This window comes from Myodes glareolus, chromosome X (assembly GCF_982192425.1).
Source record: "Myodes glareolus chromosome X, mMyoGla1.1, whole genome shotgun sequence".
NCBI classification, from domain to species: domain Eukaryota; kingdom Metazoa; phylum Chordata; class Mammalia; order Rodentia; family Cricetidae; genus Myodes; species Myodes glareolus.
Window position 1 is genome coordinate 50,007,259 of NC_142053.1, and position 21,602 is coordinate 50,028,860.

General features: G+C 36.2%; 1 protein-coding gene across 1 annotated transcript in view; it reads right to left on the reverse strand.

The window, feature by feature from the left end:
* Il1rapl2 (interleukin 1 receptor accessory protein like 2) overlaps positions 1 to 21,602 on the reverse strand; it is a 577,524-nt gene that overhangs the window by 44,560 nt on the left and 511,362 nt on the right. Inside the window, exon 5 of the mRNA XM_048458168.3 lies at positions 16,297 to 16,426. Within this exon, the coding sequence (XP_048314125.2) occupies positions 16,297 to 16,426 (130 nt within the window). The remainder of the gene's footprint in view (positions 1 to 16,296; positions 16,427 to 21,602) is intronic.

A 21,602-nucleotide genomic window follows, 5' to 3' on the forward strand; every position in this document is an offset into this window, starting at 1 on the left:
ATTAGGACCAATAGTATGGCTTAGCAGGTAAAATCCTTGCCACAAAAGCCTGATGATTTGGGCTCAATCCCTTTAATCCATATAAAAATCCTGATGCGTTTTTTTTTTCAGTGAGATGGGAGGCAGAGACAGGAAACTCACTTAGAAGCTTGCAGATTCACTAGCCTCATGTATGCAGCATGATAGGAACGAGAGAGAAACTACATCTACAAGGTGGAAGGAGACACCCCCTGAAAACTATCCTCTGACCTGTACATTCAGGCCATGTCACACTCCAATATATAAATGATTGGGTGAACCCTTGTGATTGTGTGGCTGACTAGGAGCTGCAGCTTAATAATGCAGCCCAGCATATCAAAAGGGTGTCATATCATTTATCATCGGTCTGGCAAAAGATCATTGGTCAAGGTTGGGAGCAGTTTCTACTAAAGGTGTGTCTATTTTGTGTTAGTTTGAAACCATAGTCTGAAGAACTGTGAACTTGGGCCTCTTCATTTAGTAGTAAGCAGTGAATTGAGAGTAGGAACTATACTATTCTGTAGATGTCTTTTCTCTGCTCACCTGAAGATCAAAACCGAGAAGAAGCACTCTGAAAGGGAATGGCAACAAGACGTGTAGAGAAAGAACATGGGTGCAATGACATATTGGTTAATTGAATTGGATGGGCCTGGGGATTCGGACTAACTGAATTTTCTGTTCACCTGCAATTTAAATAGAAAAGTGTGTTGGTTTCTTAATTGAGGTAAATAGTACTATAATGTCTAAATCCAATTTCCATTTACTGTAAATACCCCCTTCAACCAAATTGACTCCTCCTTTGATGTCTTAGTTCATGCAGAGTGTCTGGGTTATTATTCTGAATTAATATCAATCATTGCCCTGAGATGATAATTGAGAATACGAAAGACGGGAGGTATAGTTTAAAAAAAATCTTTTAATTGAATAAATCTCTCTTTTGATGTTATGTGTTTCCTTTTATTTTTCTATTAAATCTTTGTTAGTCCAAGACCAGCATCAAGTCTGTAGTCTGAGAAGATCAGATTTATTAACTCAATACATCGAGGAGAGGCAGTCAAGCAGCTGCCAACTGATCCTTGATTTACCAAAAAAAAAAAAAAAGTGTAACATCAAGATTTTAAGATTCAGAGGGGATTGTAAAGAAGAACTGGTGATTTCTGGGAGGTTGTCTGGAGTGGTATCCGAGAAGGGGGAATTAACTTTGGCTTGGGTATCCTTAGCACTCAGTGCTGATAGCAAAACAGATCTGGGCATCATTGGTAGAAAAGCAGTAATCACTTGGGGGAGGATGGGTCCTTATAACATTTTACAACTGTTCCGTGACCCTGGGAGAAACAGTGTTTTCTGTGAACTTTGCAGCTGGCTTTATCTGTCTGTCCTCCCACCCTGATTAATGGCAGGACTGCTTATCCTCATTCCATACTGACTTTCACTCTTTCAGTTCCGGGAAACTTTTGTCTCTCTGCAGCCTAAATGTTTAATGCAACAAAATATTTTTGGCCAATTAAAGATTCTTGAAAGATATGCTTTTATTAATTCAATCTACCATAACTGTACTGCTGAAGAGAAGCTATTCCTTAATCTCTGAACCTCTGTTTTTTAATTGCCAAATAAAGATAATACTCTTTATCTTAGCTGACTAGGATGAGATTCCAATGTGATTTAGAATGTCAAAGTGGTTTTGCAATATTCTGAGTATTATAACAATATGAAATAGCAGTATAATTATTACTGATATTATATGTTCTTGCGCAGCAAATCATACAACCCAAGACATTATAGTTGAGGCTCTGGCATCTAAGTACACTCAGCAAATAAGGAAAAATAACCGATGTGTCTTAGAGAGATTTTAACTATCTTATACATGGATTCGGGCTAAAACTCAGTGTGGAAATGTGAATAGTGGATACCAGTCCTCAAAAAACGATACTTCAGAGAAATGACAGTTTTAAGATTAATGGCAATTAAGACTGACCTGGGCTAAAACCATGCTGCCTACCAAGGTTTTATTTTATCTTGAAACCTTTGTATGATTTGCCAAAGTTTGCTTGCACATATAGCTGTGCCATGATTTGAAATTCATTTAAATCACATGAAAATTGCTTCATGATCCTTCTGCTGGGCTGAAAGTGAGTAAAATAGGAAATTACTGGAAGCCTCACTCTGGGAAGATGGAAAGTATGTGGAGTGCTTAAAGGCACTGAAAAAGTGTGCGCGAAGTTGCCAGAACAGAGACTATTGTTTTGCTCTGGGACTCTTAATTAGTTCCTCTACATAGGCATGAATGACATAAAGATATTTAGGTAAATGATAGATACATGTATGACCATGTACCTCTAAGGTGACAACTAATTGCAACATAACCATCATAATCTGTGCATGGATGTAATATGATATCCACACAGTATGGTATGTGATTGCCTTGTAGTATACTTATCAGAATATATTTAATTCTTTAAGTGACACATAATTATCTTATGGGGAAAACTACATGTGCTGCATATTGTTTTATTAGAAAGGTGTTCTGTTTTTTGTATGTGAGGGGATGCATGCCCCAGAGCATTTTGAAGATCTGAGGACAACTTGTGGAAATCTGTATTCTCCTTCCATCATGTGGACCCATGTCATCAGGCTTGACAGAAAGTACCTTAAAGTGTTAAATGAGCCATGTCACTGGTCCAGAGGGATATACCGTTAGTAGGTTATTTGGTAGCTCTTCAATAGTTTCACTTTAAGAATAAAATATTTTATTATATCTATTTCCTCTTTTGTAGCTGTAGTATTCTATTCATTCATTCATAGAGAATATTACAGCTTAAAGTTATACTGAAGACCAAAAAGAGGTGAAAGCAAAAAAAAATGCTACTCAAAACAAAGCTTATATTGAATTTCTAGCCTTTCAGAAATTGAGTGGAAATGAAATTATTTCCATTTTAAGAAGTTTTTTATATAAATCAGAAGACAGATTGAACATGTCTTTGGAGGGCAGTAGCAGCAGGCCCTTGTTCGTCCTGGCTACTCAGGCCCGAAATAATCTCACAGAAACTGTATTATTTAAAACACTGCTTGGCCCATTAGCTCTAGTTTCTTATTGGCTGACACATATTAATTTAACCCATCTCCATTAATCTGTTTATCGCCATGTGGCAGTGGTCTACTGGCTAAAGTTCTGGTGTCCATCTCCAGCTCAGGCTACATAACTTCTCTCGACTCCGCCTCCTTTCTCCCAGCAGAGGGCAACAATTATAAATGATTCTGTAAACTGTTTTTGCAGTATTGCCCAAGGAGAAAACATTTGTCATTGATAGAGTGATTTGTAGCGTGTGATTTATAATAAAAAAAATTATTCTCCACTGGAACAAAGCAATTGCTGTGGAATTCATCCAGGTTCTTTAACCAATCAGATGCAATTTACATCCCTGCAGGCGCAGGCACTCTTTAAAACTATTACTTTTTGTTTAATAAGATTGATTCAATGTTATTTGGCATTTTTAGTAGTAATGTGGAATATATATCTTGGTAGAAAATTATGTATATATATATATATATATTTCTCATGAGACTTGGATGTGAAGTAAAGAAATTCATGTGCACAGCACAACTGAAGTAGCCTTTCTATGCTTCTCTCCCTCAAAAGCTAGTCCTTTCTGTGAACTCTCTATTTGCACTTTGTAAAACAGTTCCCATCCAGCTTTAGCAGGGTCACAGCAATTACAAACCCCTCCCAGTAATAGCCCCAGTCAGTTCTTCTTCAAATGCTCATTTGAGTTATCTGAAAAGACACAGTGAAGCTTGCAGAAAGATTTCTTGGAATCACTTTATATCATAGAAAATGTAATGAAAAGTACAAGGCACACATGAACCTCTCACCACTTCTACAAATTACATCTTACATAGCCAGTAGAAGAGTTTTGGTGTAATTGCCTGGGACAGGCTGGCAAGTGTGAATAGATAGTTCATTACGAGGTCTGATTTTCTTGGGGATCAGTGTTTTCTCAGCAGTTTCCGAGACATGAAAGAGTTACACCCATCTCTTCTTAAAGGGAAATGATGGGGAATATGGCAATAAGTGCAAATCAAGACGTGTTAAGGACATCGGAAGTCAAAGTGATTCAAAGCAAACTGACAATTCTGAAACCTTGGCCAGGCTTTGCACTCAAATTCTGGGCAAACCGCTGGTAAACTGCTGTCTTCAGAGGTTGTAATCTCTGAAGATTGAGGAACATTATATCATTGATCACCCCCAGCTAGTAAATATCAGCATTTGCTCTAGGTAGCTTATTGTATTTTATTTATTTGTTTTGTAAAGTGTTTTGAATTGAAACAGAATTATATTACTTTCATCCCCTCTTGCCTCTCTCAAGTCACTTCCAGCCTGCCATTCCCTTCCCTGAACCGAAAGCCTTTCATTCCTTTGAGGAAGTAGCAAGACTTTCCAAGCTGCAACACATTGTCATAGGATGAAGTAGCACCCAGAGACTGGGAGTCTAGACAGAAGGGTTGCTTCTCAACTCTCCAAGGACTACTTTCTTAATTTTGTTTTCAGTTTTAGCTACTTAACAATGGACTTTAAACTTTTAATAAGTACTAACTATAATATTAATAAGTTTTCATAGGACAACTCTCTCTCTCTCTCTCTCTCTCTCTCTCTCTCTATATATATATATATATATATATATATATCACATCACATGCTGACCAAATCCAGCAACCTTCCCCTGTCCCCTTGCCTTTTCCCTTTCCAATCTCTAGTAAGCATCATTCAGTTTCAGGCATTGTACTGTTAGCATGCACATACAGCACAAAAAACTATGACTAGATTAAAACACAAGGCCATTAGAATGTCCTCTCCATAAGATGAATGTTTGTCTCTCTTTTAAAATTTATATATTGCAAATGAACAGTAAATATATTAGTGTTAACAGTTGGACACTTGGAATTTGCTGTAGCCATGAAGGCCTTGCTCTAATGAAAGAAATTAGTGCTTTTATCAAAGAAACTCAAGAGAGCTATTGTTCCCCTTCTGCTACGTGAAGACACACACAAAAGCACCAAATCTGATTACTTCTTTCCTAGCCTTTATGATGGTGAGAAATATTTCTGTTGCTTATAAATTATACAGTTTAAAATAATTGACAATAATAACCTGAAGAAAGAAAGACAACATGAAGGAAAACATGTATTCAGAAGTCAGTCTTGTTTACAGAAAAGCCTTTGAGAAAAATCCTAGAATTAAAACCTCAGCATTTTACGTTTACAGCTACACCCTTTGGAGATAAATTTGTAGGCCATGGAAGAATTCAGATCTTGGTTCTAATAATTGTATCATTAGCATTTTTACTGAACTGTGTTATTTGTCCCAATCTGCAATTCTTTGTGAAATATCTTGTATGCTTCTTTCAAGGACATTGGCTTTGGAGGCTAGAAGACAGGGTCTAGTAATTAATTCCTATGTTAGCATAAATGGCCACAGCCTGAAGGAATGCTGGAACACATACAAGCTTCCAAATAAATCACAGATCACACAATTAATATTACAAAATGGCTGACCATGTGTTTATCTTGGCCAGGAACCCCTGCCTCTTCGTTTTTATTTCTCTAAAGGTGTCTCTATTTAGCTAGTGGGTTTTGTAAAAGTTTCAAAACAAATATTCTGCAACTTTCCACCAGTGCAAGTAAGTCATGTATTCCTTCTTTAAAAAAAAAATCTGTTAGTGGGGGGTTGGGGGAAAGTAGTGGAAGAAAATATAACAAAATCAAATAAACAATAGCATTTTGCAAGTCCCTAAAGGCTGATTCATTTAGCACCTAATATAGTGACTCTGGCTCTGAACTCACTTCATGTTTGTGTATTTTGTCTTCTGTCAGCTCTAGAGGACAGCAGCAGAAATGCCTTGCTTCTCTTTAAAACGTTGTAACTACACTGAAATGTAATTAGACATCTGCCTTAAATGCTAATCCTGGAGAAAGAAAAATCAGCAAAAGCTAAGGGAAGTTAAATTTAAGGATGAATCTTAGTTAAAAAGTATGCAGTGATTTTTAGTTCATGTTATAATAAATATAACATAGAAACAGAAGATATTAATAAATAATAGGAGAAATTTGGTGAAAATAAATGGGAATTTTCTTTAACACATTTAAAATTTTTCTGTCCAAAGTTATGAGAAATATTAAGTTTGTCTGCCAAAAAAAAATAAAGAGTCCAAAGTTTTCCAGCACATAGACAGGACAGACATCTGAGGAAAGAATGCTAATAATGTATTTCCCCCCATAAATATATACAATATTTTTCTTTTTTAGCATTTCACATTAAGTTGAGTTTTTTGTTTGTTTGTTTTCAAGACAGGGTTTCTCTGTGTAACTCTAGTTGTCTTGGAATTCACTCTATAGACAAGGTTGACCTCAAACTCAGAAATCCCCCAGCCTCTGCTTCCCAAGTGCTGGGATTAAAGGCATGCACCATCACCACCACCACTCCTAGTGGTTATCTTGATGTTTTGTGGGACTCCCAACAGTACGAGTGAGGGCTGTCTCTGACTCTTTTGCCTGCTCTTGGGACCCTTTTCCTCCTACTGGATTCCTTCACCCAGCCTTGATATGAGGGTTTATGTCTAGTCTTACTGCAGCTTGTTAGGCCTTTTCTGTTGATATCCCTGAGACACCTGCTCTTTTCTGAATGGAAATGGGGAAATAGTGGGTCTGGAGAAGAGGTGAGGAGTGGGGGGGGGCAGTTGGAAGAAGTGGAGGTAGGAGAAACTGTGGTACCCAGTGATGTATTGAAAACAAAAAATAATTAAAATATGTACAATACTAAAAACAATAATAAGGATAACAGCAAAGGACATGCCAAAGAGGATGGGAAAAGCCCACAAAGCCTCAACCCTACACAAAGAATTATAGGCAACTGAAGAAAGCTGGGAGGACGAAAGGTGGTCTTCCCAAGGAAGAAGCATACTAATTGGTTGGCTAGGGCCAAATGGTCAGTCTTGACAACATACATACAAGTAATATTATAAAGGATAATCAGGCTGTATTTTAGAAGATATATACTTATACACATTCAATAACAATTAATAAAAAGAGGATATGAATTTGAAGGAGAATGGGGATGTTTATATGGGATAAACATATATTGGAATAAGAAAAGAGAAGGGAGAAATGTTATATTATAATCCTCCCTCCAACAAAAGATGGAAGCAAGGTATGGATGTGCACACATTTAATCCCAGAATTCTGAAGGCAGAGGGAAGCAAATCTCTGTGAGTTCAAGGCCAGCCTGGCCTACAGAGTTCGAGAAATAATACTGTAGATACAACCCAAATGCAATCAACAGGTAAATGGATAGTCAAATTTTTATATACTCTCTACACATACCATACTCATTCATATTAAGAAAATGAGCTATTCATACACATAATACATGACTAATTCTCAGAATGACTTCTCAAGTGAAATAATCCAAACATAAAGCATATCTACAATATTATTTTGTTTATATAAAATTACAATATTTGGACTTATTTATAGTGACAAGAAAATTAGTGATATAGGAAGCAAGAGATGCTAACTCCTTTATGGCATCTGTTTTGCAAGCATATGCATACATCAATTAGCTTGTATGGATTGCAAACCTTCACTTGTGTGTTGTTTATTGCCTGTTAATTACAGCCCAATAAAACTGTTTACTTTCAAAATCCACTCAGTCACATCCAAGAATGGGGAGGTAATTACTTTGGGTTCATATAATTACTATTCTTGTTTAAAAAACTGAGCTCTGAGCCTTTGGGTAGTAGAAATTCAATTAGGACCTAAGTAGGTACAAATGTATTTAACAGGTGTCCTTTTGAGGGATAATTGCATTCTCAGAAAAAAAAATGAAAAGTGGTACATTTTAAAGCAGATATGTTGATAATAATTTTAAGCATGAGTATTTTAAAGTGATTTAAAATAAATTTAACTATATTAGTTGCAAATAAAAGATTAAAAATTTCCTAATAAAATGGCACTAACTAGTAAACTTCAAGTTTACAAGGATTTTAAATTTGAGGCTTATTGTTTGCTGAATATCTTTGCTATGCCAGGTAACCAATACATTCAAAATTTAAAGCATCTGAGATTATATGGGTGCCACAAATTTGACTTGATTGTTTTTACAAAAAAAGAAGTGGACACAGAGTTTGGTGGGTAGTGAAAGGTCATGAATCTTGGGGTTACTGGGGAAGGGACTGGATATGATCAAAACACACTGTAAAAAATTCTCTAGAATGAAGCCTACTTGATCATAACGGATAATTTTTCTAATGTGTTCTTGGATTCGGTTTGCCAGGATTTTGTTGAGAATTTTTGCATCAATGTTCATGAGTGAGATTGGCCTGTAATTCTCTTTCTTGGTTGTGTCTTTATGTGGTTTTGGTATCAGGGTAACTGTAGCTTCATAAAAAGAGTTTGGCAATGACTCTTCTGTTTCTATATTGTGAAATACCTTAAGGAGTATAGGTATCAGCTCTTCTTGGAAGTTCTGGTAGAATTCTGCATTGAAACCATCTGGCCCTGGGTTTTTTTTGGTCGGCAGGTTTTTGATAACAGCTTCTAATTCTTCACGACTAACAGGTCTATTTAGATTGTTCACTTGCTCTTGATTTAACTTTGGTAAATGGTATTTATCTAAAAACCAGTCCATTTCTTGTACATTTTCCAACTTTGTGGCATATAAGCTTTTGTAGTAAGATCTAATGATTCTCTGAATTTCCTCTGTGTCTGTGGTTATGTCCCCCTTTTCATTTCTGATCTTATTAATTTGAGTGTTCTCTCTCTGCCGTTTGATTAGTTTGGCTAGGGGTTTGTCAATCTTATTGATTTTTCTCCAAGAACCAACTTTTTGTTTCGTTGATTTTTTGGATTGTTTTCTGTGTTTCTATTTTGTTGATTTCAGCCCTCAGTTTGATTATTTCCAGTCTTCTACTCCTCCTGGGAGAGTCTGCTTCTTTTTTTTCCAGAGCTTTCAGGTGTGCTGTTAAGTCTCCAATATGTGCTTTCTCCGTTTTCTTTAATTGGGCACTTAGTGCTATGAACTTTCCTCTTAGCACTGGGAGAAGATCTTCACCAACCCCTCATCAGATAAAGGCCTGATCTCCAAAATATACAAAGTACTCAAGAAACTACACACTAAAACTCTAATTAACCCAATTAAAAAAATGGGATGCTGATCTGAACAGAGAATTCTCAACAGAAGAACTTCGAATGGCCAAAAGACACTTAAGGTCATGCTCAACATCCTTAGCGATCAGGGAAATGCAAATCAAAACAACTATGAGATACCATTTTACACCGGTCAGATTAGCTAAAGTCAAAAACACCAATGATAGCCTATGCTGGAGAGGATGTGGAAAGAGGGGAACTCTCATCCATTGTTGGTGGGAATGCAAACTTGTGCAGCCACTATGGAAATCAGTGTGGCGGTTTCTCAGGAAACTGGGAGTCAACCTCCCTCAAGACCCCAGCAATTTCACTCTTGGGAATATACCCAAGAGATGCCCTATCACACCACAAAAGCATTTGTTCAACTATGTTCATAGCTGCACTATTTGTAATAGCCAGAACCTGGAAACAACCTAGGTGCCCCTCAATAGAAGAATGGTTAAAGATGTGGAACATATACACATTAGAGTTTTACTCAGCGGTAAAAAACAATGACATCTTGAATTTTGCATGCAAATGGATGGAAATAGAAAACGCTTTACTGAGTGAGGTAAGCCAAACCCAAAAAGAGGAATATGGTATGTATTCACTCATAAGTGGATTCTAGCCATAATTAAAGGTCTTTGAGCCTATTATTCGTGATCCTAGAGAAACTAAATAAGAAGGTGAACCTGAAGAAAATCATGTAGTTATCCTCTGGCGATGGATGGAGATAGAGACAGAGACCCACATTGGAACACTGGACTTAACTCCCTAGGTCCAAACGAGAAGCAGAAGGAAAGAGAATGTGAGCAAAGAAGGCAAGACCAGAGGGAACCTTCATCCGACGATGGATGGCGATACAGACGGAGACCCACATTGGAGCACCGGACTGAGTCCCCCAAGGTCCAAATGAGGAGCAGAAGGAGGAAGAACCTGAAAAAGGAAATCAGGACCGCGAGAGGTGCGATCACCCACTGATACAAGGGGACTGATCTAATGAGAGTTCACCAAGGTCAGTTGGACTGGGACTGAAAAAGCACATGATCCAACCAAATTCTCTGAATGTGGCTGGCCCGGAGTCTTTCTGAAAAGCCATTGACAATGACACTGGGACTTGTTTCCTCTGCATATACTGGATTTTTGGGATCCAGTCTGTTTGGATACTCACCTTCCTGAACCTGGAGGGAGAGGGGAGGAACTTGAACTTCCCACAGGGCAGGAAACCCTGACTGCTCTTAGGGATGGAGAGGGAGGAGGAGAGGGAGTGAGGGGAATGGGAGGGTTTTGGGAGGAGGGCCGGAAATGGAAACTTTTATAATTTAATAAACTTTGAAAAAAATAAAAAATAAAAAAAATAAAAAAATAAATAAAAAAAATTCTCAAAGAACTGATTAAAAAACTAGAAAAATGCACAGTGAAAACAGCTTTATCAAAAAACCTGGCATGGTAGTTAATGACTGTAATTATCAGCACTAGGGAGGTTAAGGAATTCAATGCTAGCCTCAGCTTTAGAATACCATACCTCAAAATACTCTTGAAAATGGCTTTTTTTTTAGAAAAAAAATCACATACTCTAAAATTTTTCCATTGAAGTTGTGTCTAATTATTTTATAATGTTGACTACTATATGTAACCATCACCATGATTTGATTCTAAAATAGTTTTTTCTTTCTTTAATATTTTTATCTTTTGTACATTGGTGTTTTGCTGGCATGCATGTCTGTTTGAGGGTGTTGGATCTTCTGGAAGTGAAGTTACAAATAACTGACATGTGGGTGCTGGAGTTGAACCTATGTTCTTAGAAAGAGCAGTAAGTTCTCTTAAATACTGAACCATCTCTCCAACCCCGTCTAAAACAATTTCATTTTGTCAAAAAGTAGCCATAGTCTATGAATTCCAGGATTTTCTTATAGAGTGTTGAAAGTGTTCTCGTAATATATAATGGTAGTAGTTGTATAATAATACGAAGGTGCAAAAAACTCCCACTGGACCATACACTTGAAAAATGTGCATTTATTTGACTACATTTGCAAAAATGTTGCATCTATTCACTGTGACTATGAGCACCTATGATGCCATCTATCAGAACCAGCCTTGGGCAGGCAGGAATCAAGTTTACAATTCTGTAGATATCCTGTTCCAAAAATTTCTTATAAATAAAATTATACAATATGTGTTCTTTTGCTAAGAGTTTATTTTTACAAATGCTTTCCAGTTTGTTCATGTTGTTAGCAGATGCCAGTACTTCAAAAACATCTACAAAAATAATATTCCACTGTGTAGATAAACCACATTTCATTTATCTATTTCTTACTTCATAGACATTTATATTTTTTCATTTTTCACTCAACATAATGTTTCTATCAACATTAATATGCATATTCCTATGTGGATATATGCTTTGATTTGTGTTGGGTATATACCTAGCAGGTATAGTGCTGTATCACCTAATATCCCTGTGATTAAGCATTTGAGAATTTACCTGAGTTTTATTTAAAGTTGTTACACTACTTTACATTTTTATAATCGAGGTGTGAGTTTCCCAATTTCTCCACATCTTCACCAACATAATTTATAGCTCAGAGTTTTTTATTTTTTATTTAAGGCCTCCTAAGGAGTATGAATTGTATTCATATGATTTTGATTTTTCTGATAACTGATGACATCAAATATACTTTCCTAAAATATTTTTCCTAGAAACATACTCCTATTGTCAATTTTAATATATGACTTTGGAGATTATGAATCCTCAAAATTATAAATATATAGGTTAGAATTATTGAGTAAACACATGAGAACTGATTGTCATAGGAGTAATTATAAATAATACTAATTATGGTAAGTATTTTTCAGTGAGAGCAAAGTATGGCGCACATATGCCTGCAGTTCTTTCTATTTTGGGTTGCTGAATTGGGAGGATCCATTGAGCACAGAAAGTCTAAGACTAGGCTGAACAACATAACAAGACTTTGTCTTAGAAAAAATATAGGAAATTACATATTACAAGTTCTACGAAAATTATACTTATTTGTGCTGCATGATGCCTGGTGTGAATGAAAGGAAAGTGTGCTCTCACCTATCAATAGCCACTATATAACAGACTGGAAGAACACTCATCTTTCTATTGCACAAATGAGGAGATATTTCAACTCAATCTGTTGTGTGATGATTATACACTGTGTGAATATGTATTGCTGTGACTGGTGTAATAAAAAGCTGAACAGCCAATAGTTAGGCAGGAGAGATAGGCAAGGTTTCCAGGGAGAGAAAGGAAGAAGAGGAGGAATCTAGGCACACGGGAGATGTCAAGAGACATGGGGGAGGAAATAAGGGATACAAGATGAAAGAGAGGTAATGCCATGTCATAAAACATAGATTAATATAAATGGGTAAATTTTGATTATAAGAGCAAGTTAGGAACAAGCCTAAGGTATAGGGAGAAGTTCCACAGTTGATATTAAGTCTCTGCATAATTATTTGGTGATGTGGAATTCCCCTCTGTATGCTGTATATGTGTTTTATTGATATTGGTTGATAAAGAGGCTACTTTGGGCCTATGGCAGTGCAGAATAGAGCACGGCAGGAATTCCAAGTAGAGATAGAGGAGAAAAGAACACTGAGTCAGGTAGATGCTATGTAGTCATTGAAGGCAACAGATGCTGGATGGAGCCTTACTGGTAAACCATGAGCCTTGTGGTTAATTCAAGATGTATGAGTTAGCTAGAAATATGTATAATTTATTTGTGAAACAGTGTTGGAATTCATATAATTTCTGCACTATTATTCAGGTCAGGGTGGCTGGAAAATGGACAAGCAGTCTCTGTCTACAAAATAGTTTGCCAACATGGTTGACTACATCCACATAAAAACTGAGAGAGTTTGGAAAGGTTTCTCTACAAAGTGTAGCACAGCTTCTTGGTAGTCACACTTTTTTTCAGATAGGTTCTGTTTGCTGCTGGTGAGCAGAGGATTGGCTCCTCTAAGAGAGGACTTCTTGACTCAGCATTGGCAGCAAAGGCTGTTCAACTTCTTTAGGGGAGGGCTACTTGGTTCATGCTAGTTGCACGAACAGCTCTGGCTCTTTCAGGAGGCCAAGCCTGTAAATGGGGTCTGTAAAAAGTGTGTTACAAAATGCTTAATGGTTACATAGACACGCTGTGACCCTGGAGCTGGAGTGGAGTGGTGTGCATGGCTCTCAGAGGCAGTGAACCTGCCTCCACCATGTTGGACTGTGCAGAGCCAACAGGCAGGACCATGAAGTTGGTCCTAGCCATGTCTGCTTAGCATTTTAAAAAGCACTCCTGGTCAGAAACTAATTATAGATAAGCATGCAATAAAGACAAATTCAGATGAAAAAGACCTCTAAACAGGTTACAGTGTTGGATAAATGTATGTAGACTTGAGAGAGAGAGGAAAATGAGTACAGACAATTATAATATAAAAGAGTACAGACAGTCATAGATAAAGGAATAAAGATAATAAAATAAATACCAAACTTGTAAAAAATATAATAGAGTAAGAAAAATCAGCCATATAAAGATGGAATATACGCAGAGAGTCTAGAATATATATATATATATATATATATAAATGTTATAAATTTATATAAATATATAAATGTATTTTCTTTGAATTTTTTGATTGTGAATAAGCTAAATACAGAGAGACATTTCATTGTACAGGCTGATAAGCTAAACCAACATACATATTTGGGCAGGAAACTTTTCTTGCCTTGACTACTGACTGTATGCTGTCAAAACTGGACAAGCAGAACACAAAAGAAAACAACTTCCAAACTTTGTGAGTTCAAGGTAGTACAGTCCTTCAAAATTCCTGTTTCACAGAAAAGTCTGTCAGACATTCTATGTTTGTAGACCAACTATGGATGCCTCAGCATTGCAGAGGAATTTTGAGTGACTGTCCATGTAGCCATCTGTTTCTGTCATTTCTGTACTTTTGGAAGTTGTTTTATCTACACTTCCTGTTTTTTTTCAGGTAATATTATATCCTTCTTGTATTTTTGATGGGGTTGAAGACTAGATAGTTATAGTTTTATAGCTTTCCTTGTTTCTAAATTCAGAAAATAAACTTACAGAAGAGATGTAAAATTTATAAGATTGAGAAATATAAAAACTTAAATTGTTTATCTAATAAGATATTTTTAGGCCTAAACAGATATTTTTAGGATGGTAATACAAGTTATGATATAAAGTTAGGTAGAAAACTTTGAATTTACTTAGATTGGATAGACAACACAGTACTTTCTCCAAATTTGCCAAGTACATATGAACTAAACTTTGTGAATATAATTCTTACTTGATAATTGTTATTATTGTATATAGTTTTACCTTGTTCAAGCTAAAATCTTTCCTTTTTATTTAGACAAAAAGGAGGAAATGTGAGATATTTTTACAGTGTGTGTAAATGCATTGCTGTTATTAGTATAATAAAAATCTGAACAGCCACTAGCTAGGCAAGAGGTATAGTTGAAGCTTCCAGGGAAAGAAAGAACAGTGAGGAGGAATCTAGGTGCACAGGTGATGCCAGGAGACATGGAGACAATACAGGGGCTGCAAGATGGAAGAGAAGTAATGCCATGTGATAGAAAATAGATTTATATAAATGAGTCAATTTAAGTTATAAGAGCTAGTTAGGAACAAATCTCAGCTATAGCTAGCCAATCTCTGTGTTGTTACTTGGGAGCTGTTTGGCTGGATAGAAAAAGATTTGTCATACCAATACCTAACTGTAGTCTGAACATTTGTCTTTATACTCAAAGATAAGTATATTCCTCACCCTGCACCAAAGAAAGTTTTCTTTGCAACATTCAAAGGCGATTACAGAAAACTACAACCAATCAAAATTGCGGATTTGTGAAGCCCAGTTCCAATGGCTACATCTACAAAGCAACCCACACACCGGAGGTTCAGGGAACAATGAAAGAGATGGAAAAATTGCTAAGAGATAAAGGGACAGATTGTTGTGTGACACTGTATCTTCCAGGGATGTCAAGGATGTACCCACATATAAAGTTTTACTAACATGGCTTCACAAACATGAGATAAACAAGGACAATAACAGCATATATCCTAAAATAGGTGGAGAAAGTGCAAGAACGCCCTGCCTTATACAAAAAACTACAAACAACTAAGATATGCTGAGAGTGGGAGAAAGAACCTACCCCAGGGAAAAGTACACCAACTAGTTATCCAGTACCATATAATCAACACTGAAAAATTACATACAAGTAGCAGAATGAGCAGGTTGTATTTATATATTCAGGAATATGTATCTATTTAACAGATAGATAGATAGATAGATAGATAGATAGATAGATAGATAGATAGATAGATAGATAGAGATTATATAACAGCAATTTTTGAAAAAGAGAGGCCATGAATTTAGAATGAGGGTTCTAAATTGAGGGTTCAGAGGGAGGACAGGGATGGGGGAATGATGCAATTATATTATAATCTCAAAAATAAATTAAAGAATAAAAACACAAAGCCAAATGAATTGAACTGATAGCTACATAATGAGATGGGATAACAATAAGAGGACAGTGAAAATATTGAAAGAGGGGCTAAACTGAAGCGTCACTTTCTTTCAGAAAGCAGTGGATGCTGAGACAAAACAAATAAACACTAACAAGAATCAACAGTTATTGTGGAAGAGTGTCAGATTACTATCACTAACACAGATTCACACTTATGACATAGGAAGATGTTGTTTGATCCCCAAGGAGAGAGCAGAGATTTGTCCATCAAACTTAGATGCCACCTGCAAAGTTTAAAGCCCTGCTCTTACCAGTGTAGAAACAGTGGTCTAAACTTGGAAAACATCATGGAATTTGCTTAGAAAGCATGAAGGCATCATTATATTTTGAAATGACTTTTCGATACTAGAAGAAAAGTCTTTGTTTTGTAAATGTACATTTTAAGGGAGGGCATCACTCTTAATCTTTCCAACATATCAGGTCTTAGAGAATAGAATGACTTGACATTGCAATGCAAACTTTTTAGTTAGAATCCTTCCTAGCATGATTTACTGGCTAATTGTAAAGACACTAAAGAAAAATAAACAATTGGACTCCTATACCTTATTTCACCTTCTCTAATGTGACCTGCCAGTTCTTCAATAAACTTCTCGCCTTTCATCCAATAGATCATTGGTCCAGACTCTCCACTGAATCCAAAGAATGCTTTGCATGGGATATTCAGAGGTTTACCTGAGAAAGAGAAAAAAAAACAACAAATGAGTAAATCTCTTCCTGTTCTTATTGTGAGACAAGGATGGACAGTTCACATACAAAGGAAAACTCAGAGGTGGCCTATTTTCCAACAGTTCTTGCATGTGAGAAAAACATGTTATTATGAGGGCTTTAGAAAAATTATAAAATTCAAGCTATTATAAAAATTGAAAAGTAAATAAATTGTTACTTTATAGCATTTAAATTATACTGTACCTCTCCCAAGAACTGAAATAAAAGAATCAAATGGAAATGATCCCTAATTATTTTTCTTTTTTGAGAGTACTAAGTATTCCTTATGAGAATTTTCCTTTAAAATTAAAATTATTTAAGAGCATATGTTGATTCTCTGTAAGTGAGAAGACATATCAATAATAGAGTGTCCACTATTTAGATCGTATAGACTTTAATTTGTTTCTTTCTATTATGATCTCTTTTGAGAAAAATAGTACAAAATGCTGGTTAAATTTTGGTGTTGACTTGAGATGATTATGGAATAACTCCATAGCTGGTTATCATTATTTCTGGTCACATATATAAGAAGTTTTTAGAAGAGATTGGCATCAGAGGTGATGGATTGATTTGGGATTGTACACACTGTTGAGTGCCCAGGTGGAGTTAAAAAGCGAGAGTGTGGCTATACATCTCCTTGTTTTTCCTCTCCTCTCCTCACCTCTCTAGTATAAGCAGAGGTGTGTACTTGTGTCTAGGTATGGAGACCAGAGATCAACGCCAGGTGTCTTCTATAATTTTTTGAGGCATGATCTCTTATTAAATCGGGTGTGCTCTTTGACCTGGCAACCTATTCGGTACTAACTGCACTGGGATTGCAGTTGGGTCAGGCTGCCATGTCCAGGTTTTTGTGTAGGGAAAGGGGATCTGAACTTGGTCCTCTTGCTGATGTAGTAAGCAATTTATTTACTCAGTGATCTCCCTGGTCCTGCGATGGTTAATCTTGATTATCAACTTGATGAGACTAAGAAACTTCTCAGGGATTAGTTAAGAATACCTCTGTTTATGTTCCCAGTGGCATTTCTAAAGAAAACTGGATTACAAAAGGGCTTTCAAATAATCACTGAAGGGGTACGTAATGTGATTGCACATGTGGCGTTTGGTGGAAAGAGGGTGGGTGGTTTAGCCTATTGGAATAAGTAGGTTTCTGGTGACAGGTCTTTGAGCTATAGCATTCCTGTCCTTTGCACATTCCTTGCTATTCATTTCCTATATGTCAAGAAACCAAGAAGTCCTTCTTTCAATGCAGCCCTCCTCTCACCATGTTTTCTGCCCAAATTTTGCAGGAGACAAAGCTACCAGGAACTGAACTTTATGAATGCATACGCCTAAAAGCATCTTTCCCCCTTAAAAGTTATATTACCCATTACTTTGATCACAGTGACACAGCAGTTACTAAGGGAAAACAGTCATTTCTAGAAAATTTACCATTTTTGGCCTAGATCCAGATACTCTTCTTTCCATGGTTTTGGATACTTGGACTAGAGTTCTATTGCCCTTGAACTCAAGGATAGTCACTAACAGACTCAAGATTTCTTGTGTCTTCTACTTCTTCATTGAGAGCTACACCAGAAGCTTCCCTGGTTCTAAGATTTTAAGACTTGCTACTGTCTTGGTTGTTTACCACACAAAAGCTTGCTGTGGTCTGTCTCAATTTCCATAATAACATGCATTAATCCTCTTAATAAATTATCTTTTATCACATTGGTTCTGCCTCTCTGGAGGATCTTAACATAAACTAAAATTAAAATTACAAATATGTCTACAAATACAACCTCAGGAAAAAACTCAGTCATAACATATTCTGTATTCTTTACATCACTTACAATGTTTAAACAATTATAGAAAGATTATTTGACTTTGTCATGTAAATTTTAATTATAAATTTTTCATCATATATACAGGTATTTATAATTTTGGTGGTATTAATTGTATATTTTTTTCTGCAAAGTAAGTATGGGACGAATGACATAGAAAATACAATGCTGGCATTTTGACACATGAATCCATCAATGTATAATTGTATTATAGTGTTTTAGTTAGGGTTTATATTGCTGCAATGAAGCATCAAAAAGCAAGTTGGAGAAGAAAGGGTTTATTTTACTTACACTTCAACACTGCTGTCCTTGCTGAAGGAAGTGAGGACAGAGACTCAGAAAGGGCAGGAGTTAATGCAGAGGCCAAGGAAGAGTGCTGTTTACGAGCCTGCTTCCCATGGCTTGCTCAACCTGTCTTCTCATGGAATCCAGGACCACTGTCCCAGGGATGTCACCACCCGCAATGGGATGAGCCTTGTCCCCTTGATCACTACTTGAGAAAATGCTTTACAGCTGGGTCTTATGGAGGCATTTCCTCCACTGAGGTTCCTTCCTCTGTGATGACTCTAGCTAGTGTCAAGTTGACACACCAAACCAGCCAGCACACATAATTTTCTCCCCAAATCACACTTTTCCATTGCTTAGAACACTAGACAAAACCACTTCAAAAATATTTTCCTTGTGGAGCTTCCATCCTTATTCTCTGCCATAGACAAAGTCCTCATTCTATCTTAAATTTATCAATAGCTTTCATGTTCTAAATTATTACTTTCTGAATCAAAATATCTTTCAGCACCACAACTAGAAAATGACTTTCTTTGACAATTTTTTTCATAAAGGAACAACTAAATAAGAGTTAGAGTCTATGTGAAGGCAAAGTGGAATACAAGGAACCCATAAACACAGAGAAATGGGGCAACAGCTTGGGCTTAACCACATAAAGATATATATTGATGAGTATTTATTTTATTATAATATTAATATATTCCTTCTCAAATTTCAGGTCCTGGACCTTAGAATTCTCCTATAGTTATCCAATTTGTCAAGGTTAAGAATCTGAACAATGTGATTAACACAAATTAGAGATTGTATCTTTAAACACATGCTCCATTTGAAGTTGGGTAAGATAGTTGGGCATTATAGAAAGTACATTGGACTGAATTTCAAGAAATTTGGATCTTATATTTAAATCTGTCATGACCATAACCCCTGAGCTGATACTCCTAACCTAACATTATATTAAGTAATTTCTTATTAATGTAATGAGGTTGGAAGATGGTAATAATTCTGGAAAGCTGAAAGAAGACAATGTATATGAAAGTGTTTCTTGAACTCAAAAACATCATCGGAATTTAGCTCAGTGTTTTCTGTCTTCTCAGACTTGATTGTCCACGGAGAAATTAAATTTGAGGAGAAGTCTGATATGGTCTTGAGACAGAGATATTTTCATTTTGACTGTGACAATCTTGTTTTATTTATGAACATCTGTGGGACAATACTTTCAACATTTTCTTGTAAATTTTTCTTGCATTTAGAATATGCATGATTCACCCGAAAAGAGCCTCTAAACCTGAAAATGTTTTTTCCTATGCCTTTTGCCTTTCATTCTCATGACAAAACCAGCCTACAGTCCACAACCCCAGAGAACCTAGACAACAAAGAAGATCCTAAGAGATACATACAAGGATTTACATAGGAAGGGGAAAAAGACAAGATCTCTTGAGTAAATTTGGAGCATTGGGGGTCACAGGAGAGGGTAGAAGGAGGAGGGGAGGAAAGAAGAGGAGTAGAGGAAAATGTGTATCTCAATAAAAACAATAAAAAATAAACAAGATGACAAAAAATTAATAGATTATGATAAACATTATTATAAGAAATTCTAATCACTAAAACTACCAGTGTATACAATTATAGATATAAATATTGATTATTGTTCTTTTTGGCTATCTTGAAAATATATCTGCTATATATATAATATAATTTACATATAGACACATTATATAATATATATTAAATATTCTACATATTTAATGTCTTTATATATTAAATTAAATGTCAATATATATTAAAATATCTTTAAATTATTCTTAGTGTGTGAGTGTCCATGACTGACATGATTTTAATCGAGAGAGGCAATTATTTTAGTGTTTAAAAAAGGGGTCTTCTTGAGGTGCTCTATCAAAAATAACAGTGTCTGCCCTTTCCCTTGACATGACATTCACAGAACTGGCCATTGAAGCAATTTGTCTTGTAAGTAATTTTTCTCTTCCCATCAGAAAGATCCTTGTTAAATAAACAGAAGAGACAGCTATTTCAGAAGTTTATTTTATACAGTGCTGAGTAAATATTCTGAAGCCTTATGCTGATGGCCCCAAACAGTAAAACTGTTCAGCCATCATCTGCCACATTGGAAGGAGAGTTCCCAAGGGAGCTTTTATCATATAGTTATTTTCAGTATGTGCTAAAGAGAAGAGATCCTAGCTTGCAAGAGGCAGGGAAGGATCTCTGCATCGACTGGGCAATTAATCTAAAACAGAACCTCTCTAGGTATCTTTGCTATGTGTCTGGTGTATCAAATTCTATCTAGAAGTGGCATCTGTTAGCTACTGTATTGTTTTCTCTCTAGACAGTTTGAAGGTCATTTCATAACTGTAGAAATAGCCAATTCACATTTACACCCAAGCAGTCAGAAGATTATCAAAATAGAAAGAACTCAGTTTGTTCCTCGGTACTGAGTAATAAGGTAGGCAAGGTTTATTCTATTTTATTTTTTCAAAGTGGAGTACATGAACTGAACTGGTTCTCCTTTGCCTTAGCTTACTTCAATTTTTCTTTCTCAAAGAGCTTTCTGAGAATCAACATTTCAAAGATTGCTTTGAGACCTTGAAAATCTAGCAATCATAACCAGCTTAATTATTCTGACAGTTATTACTGTATCAGATTTTCTCTTGAAACAGATGTACTCAAGCTAAGAATGGGCTCAGGAGGAATGTCTCTAAAGTGGTAGTACAAATATTTATATTCCATGAGAGCCCAAATCAAAGATTCTCTTCTCATCTCTCCTCCTTTCCCTTTCTGTCACCTATTTCCTCCCTTTCTCAGCCCCCTATCGTCTGCCTTTCCATCCTCCCTCTTCTGGAGATTGAACCATTGGTAATTGTTCTATTGTTCCTCAGCCCATGAAGCCTGGACTTCATAATGTGATTATGATGTAAGAAAATTAAAATGCAATGAAGTCTGTGACAGCTGTAGTGGCAGTACGGTTTGTGTGGCCCTGTGTGCCCACGGGTGTCTGTGTAGCATGGGTATTTATAGGTAGATGGGAA